The sequence below is a fragment of the Pteropus vampyrus genome, unplaced genomic scaffold (genome assembly GCF_000151845.1).
Source record: "Pteropus vampyrus isolate Shadow unplaced genomic scaffold, Pvam_2.0 Scaffold176, whole genome shotgun sequence".
Lineage (NCBI taxonomy): Eukaryota > Metazoa > Chordata > Mammalia > Chiroptera > Pteropodidae > Pteropus > Pteropus vampyrus.
The window spans coordinates 1,035,820-1,041,001 of NW_011888957.1; the positions used below are offsets into that span (position 1 = coordinate 1,035,820).

General features: G+C 65.1%; 1 protein-coding gene across 1 annotated transcript in view; it reads right to left on the minus strand.

Moving 5' to 3' along the window:
- PRDM16 (PR/SET domain 16) overlaps nt 1-5,182 on the minus strand; it is a 317,846-nt gene that overhangs the window by 11,687 nt on the left and 300,977 nt on the right. The window contains exons 11-12 of the mRNA XM_023536991.1: nt 1,176-1,435; nt 880-1,054 (exon numbers count right to left, since the gene is read on the minus strand). Of these exons, the coding sequence (XP_023392759.1) occupies nt 880-1,054; nt 1,176-1,435 (435 nt within the window). The remainder of the gene's footprint in view (nt 1-879; nt 1,055-1,175; nt 1,436-5,182) is intronic.

Here is a 5,182-nt window from a genome sequence, read left to right on the forward strand (position 1 = left end):
CCCGAGTCCACGTTCTGCCATTTCCTGCTGCTGCTGTACGTGTGTGTGTGCGCGTGTGTGTGTGCATGTGGGCATGTGCATGTGTGTGCATGCACACATGCATGCAAGTGTGTGCATGCACATATGTGCGTGCATGCATGCATGTGCGTGTGTGCATGAGCGTGTGTGCATGCATGTGTGCCTGTGCATGTGAGCATATGTGTGCATGCATGTGCGCATGGTGTGCGTGTGTGCACGAGCATATGTGTACATGTGTGTGCATGAGCGTGTGTGCATGCACGTGTGCATGTGTATGCATGTGTGTGCATGTGTGCCTGTGCATATGAGTGTGTGCATGCATGTGCTCATGATGTGCGTGTGTGCACGAGCGTATGTGTACATGTGCATGTGTGCGCATGTGTGCGAGCGTGTGTGCATGTGTGCATGTGCACGTGTGTGCATGTGCATATGAGCGTGTGTGTGCATGCATGTGTGCGTGTGTGTGTGTTTGGAGGGGAAGCCTCTCTCTTGGAGACCCTTAGTGCCCAGGGTTAAACTGAAGTGCTCTCAGCCCCAGAGGCTGGGAGGTACTGGCCAGGAGCCCTCACCAGGCCAGCCCCCAGCTGCACGTCTGTCAATGTCAAGGCCAAGCCATACCAGCTGCCAGTCGGGCTGTGTGCCCGGTGCTGCTCTAGGTGTCAGGTTGCATTGGCACCCTCTCCAGATGAAGAAACTGAGGCAGGAATGGGGGCTCCCTGCTGAAGCCCCCCAGTTCCCCCGTGGCAGAGCCTGTGGGCCTCACCCTCTGCCTGAGCCCCCAGCCCCCATCCAGGGGTTCCCAGGGGGGCTGGTGCTGGCGTGGGGCCCCTCCCCGCTCAGGCGCTAGGACGAGCTTCTCACCGTTTGTCTGTTCGCGCCGACACTTGGTTCATCTCACTATTTGCGATAAAGTTTCTGATTTCAGAGAAATAGGAGTCTTCCTTCTCGTCCAAAAGTGCGTGGGTGTCTGACTCCGAGGTGGGGGAGGAGGCGCTGGTCCCCAGGTGGTTGGTGAGGACTCCAGAGTGCTGGCTCACTGTAGGGACGCAAGCAGCAGAGGGCGCACCTCAGCCGACCCTCCACATGTCTCTCCCACGCCCCCCCCTTACATCCTCCCTCCCCCGCTCCTGACCCCAGCCCTCACGCACGGGGCCCACCTGGCGCGTGCTCGTGCTCGTGCTTCTTGAGGTGCCTGTCCAGGTTGGTCTGCTGCCCGAAGCACCGGTTGCACAGGTGGCACTTGAAGGGCTTCTCCTTGTTGTGGATGTTGCGGACGTGCCGCTGGAGGTTGGAGGAGATGCTGAAGGAGCGGTCGCAGTACTTGCACCTGGAAGGCACGCGCCTCAGAGGAGCGCCCGGCCCCGCCCCCGGCACCTCCCCCCGTCCCAGTGCAGCCCCGCCCCAGGCCTCGCGGGGCCTGTGTCCGGGCGGCGTCCGGAGGCCGCCGGGTCACGGCGAGGCTGTGCTCGAAGCAGCTCGGCTTAGAGAAGCAGGGATGCTCCCCTCCAACCCCTGGGAGGAGGGTCACGTTGGGATGTGCCCTGAGGTGGCAGAGGGGACAGGGGAGGGGGGAGTGCAAGCCCCTGGTGTGCAGCGCCGGCAACCCCCCTCTGTGGTCCAGTCCCCCAGCTGGACGCCCCTGCCCGGCAGGCCCGCGTGGAGGGCGTTGTGCCCCCGGCAACCACAAGGGGGCAGCATCGCACCGCGGGAGAAGCCGCCCCCGCCTCTCCCGCAGAGAACCCGGCCTGGCGCGGACCCAGGAGAGCCGGGTCTTAGTGGGTTCTTTTCAGGTCCCATCTCGGCTTTCCACTCCATTAAGTGGCGTCGTGGGCCCCCCGCCCCAAGAGGCTGTTTAGTGTCCTTAGCACTCCTGAAGGTGGGGGCATCCCCAGCCCTGCCTCGTCTACATGGACCGCAGGTGACCGCACTGTCCCATGGAGGTGGAGGGCAGCTACCTGCGTGTGACCCTCTGTGGTCATCCCCATCTGCCAGGATATTCTGACATCTGACTTCATCTGAACAACGAGCTTTATGGCTGGCAAACGGCCACGATGAACACTCTGAGACACCTGGAATGTGACCGGGGTCCCCCTAGGTGCGGGGAAGCGTCATTCTCCCCGTTTACAGAGGGGGGACGAAGAGCCAGGGCCTACTGACACATACGCCGAGAAGCGAACAACCCAGCCAGAAGCAGAGAGCGAGTGGGGGCCGGGAGGGGGCTGTCAGGACGGGACCAGTGTGTGTGCACGTGTGTTAGCGTGTTAGCGTGTGCACACCTGTGGTGCACGCGCATCCGTGCACGCACCCGTGCCCCGGCCCTCGGCACTCCACAGACACCCCACTGGGGCCTCAGGCGCATGAGCCCTCGGCAGGTGGGGTCCACGCTGGCGTTTTTCCAGCTTCTGCATGCGGTGAGCAGAACCCTGGCTGGCTGGGTCTCGGGAGACAGTCCGCCCGGCCAGTCTCAGTGGGGCTCACGCCGGAGAGTCACGCTCCTCCAGCAGGCCGTGGCTGGCCGGCGCTGGGACCTGTCCTAAGTGTGGCAGCCTGGCACTCACACAGGAGGGCCCACCCCACCCTGACTAGGGCTGGCGGCCGCACTCCTATGCAGCATAGTGGTCACGTGGATGCAGACGGCCTGAGGACACTGGGGTCAGGCCAGCAGGGGCTGTGGAAAAGTGACCTCCACGACACTGCTGCCCAGCACGCGAGGCACTTGTGCCTGACGTTTGACACCCAGACCCTGGCCCTGCGCAGGGGGTCTGATGGACCACGACGCTGCCCGGGTCTCGACCGCAGGGACCCTTAGCCACCCCGCCCGGCCCCGGAGATGAGCCTGCCCCGTGAGAGGCGGCAGCTCTGTGCAGCCCTGTCCTGGGAAGCTCAGACTCCGAGTCTCTGCCCCTTGGCCTTCGGGACAAAACTCCGAGAGTTGATGACACACACGGCGGCCGGGGGCTGGTCAGAAAGGACCCCCAGGCTCCATGCATGATTCCGGGGCTTCATTCGCTCAGTTCCAGAAGCTTCCAAAACCTGCCCAGCCCTCCCCCACAGCAGTGGGCGGGAGCCCCGGTGGCCTGTGCCGGGCTTCTGAACGACCCTCAGCCCCTGGCCTGTGCGACGCTGCTCCTCCTGAGCCGGCTGAGCCACCTCCGCGCCCCGGGGACACCAGGCTTTGGTCACAGCCTGTCTTCCGGCAGCGTCGTGACCTTTAGTGGCCCTGACTTGGACCCGCCATGGGAAGCCCACAGGGGAGGTGCCACTGTGTCGTCTTTCTCTGCCCGCTCGGTGGGGGAGTCAGGCCTGGGTGGGCAGCGATGCTCGGGGACCCACTGCCCCGGGCCCCCGCCCCCCGCCACAGCGGTCTGGGAAAGAGGCCTTTACACCCCAGGCCCTCCCCCCAGACACACCCCCGGTGGGCCAGGCTCCCACACTACAGCCTGCTCCTCGGGCGGTCACTCAGGAAGGGCCAAGGGCAAGGCCACGCTGGCCCCCTGCGCCCTGCCTGCCCGCGGGCCCCCCGGGCCGAGCTGTGCTCGCTGCCCAGCCCCCTCTCCTCGTGTCTTTGGACGGTGGGGCCCTTCGCGAGTCCCCACAGCGGCTGAGCCCTGAGCGGCCAGGATGGGACCGTGCGTGAGAGGCGGGCCGGGCAGGGCTCTGTGAGATGCTGACCCCCACCGCGTGGGGCCCGGGAGGGCTGGGGGCCGTGCCTTCAGCTGGGTCCTGGATGTGGCCCTCCCTGGTGGCCCAGACTGCGCAGTTCGTTTGAAATTTAGGGGAGCAGTGAGCCCGGAGTTCTGCAGGAGCCTGGGAACTGAGTTGTAAAAGAAGCTGACAGGGGCGGGTGAAACTTGCGCGGCTCTGTGTGAGACGGCACCGCTGGGCTCTGACAGGCGGGGACACAGGCGGGGCGGCCATGGTGGGCGGTGCAGCTGAGGGCCTGGGGGGGCCCCATTGTGACTGCCTGTGTCTGCTGCCACCCCAGGAATGCCATGGTAGGCACAGCACAAGGCAGGGGAACAGAAGCTCCCTGGGGCCCAGCGGGGCCCCAGCAGCCATCTCTGGGAGAAACGCTCTGGGGAATTGTAAAGGTGGGGGAGGGAAGGACGGAAACCCAGCCCCCGAAACAAAACCCACAAAGGGGCCGGGGCAGGGCTGCCTGTAGGCCCCGAGGGAGCCGGTCATGGAGCCTGGCTCCGGCCGTCGCTAATGCAGATGCAGGATGGGAGGTAGGGAGGGGACCGACTGGGAACAGAGGGCGAGCGTCCTCAGGCGGGAATCCCGGTGCCCCGAGCAGCCCGCAGGCCAGCCTGCGAAGCTTGCATCCGGGCCGTGACTCCAGGCCCTGCTGGGCGACACCCTGGAGGGCCCCCCAAGCCCCGTGGCCAGGCTGGACGGAGAGAGCCGCCCCCCACATTTCTCATCCAATTTTTACCCTTCTCCAGCCCGGTCTCCACCCGCCCCGCCCCCTCCGGAGCTTTAGGGGGAGTCACAGCCCTGCCCCGTCCTCCAGCTTCACTCAGAGATCTCTGCCAGAGCGGCCATCGCCGAGGACACGGGTCAGGCCAGGCAGGGGGTCTGACCTTCTCTCCAGGAAACGCATCAGCCACACTAAAAGGTCATTTTCACCCACATCCGGGCTTTGAAACACTTTCTGGGTTATGTTAGCCGACCTGGGGTGAGTACCCTAAAGAGAGCCTGTCCCAGTGCCGCCTGGTTCGATTACCTGCCACTCCGGGCGGCCTGTGAAAAGCCTGGCCCGCGAGGGGGGCGTCAGCGGGCCTCTGGCGCGTGCACCGTGGCACATGTGGCCGCTGGCCCGGCCGAGCTCACGCGGCGGGCGGTGGGCGGGTGGCTGCAATCAGCCTCCCAGGCCGGGGCCCTCTGGCGGGGCCTGGGCCCGGGTGGAAGTGCGAACTCGCCTCTCCTCCAGCTTAAGTCCTGCCAGTGATCAAAGCAGCCGAGGACCCCCATGACGTCACAGGAAAGTCATACCCTCAGACTCCCCATCACAGGGCTGCCTCGAGCCAGACAAAGTCAGGATTTGCAACACAGACGTTCAAAGCAGTTGCCGGCTTGCAAGCTGAACCTCGCAGACCGGCGAGAGCGAAAGGAATTGATGCTGATCGGTTCTGCTGTAAGCTCGGCCTCACGCCCAGCCCTG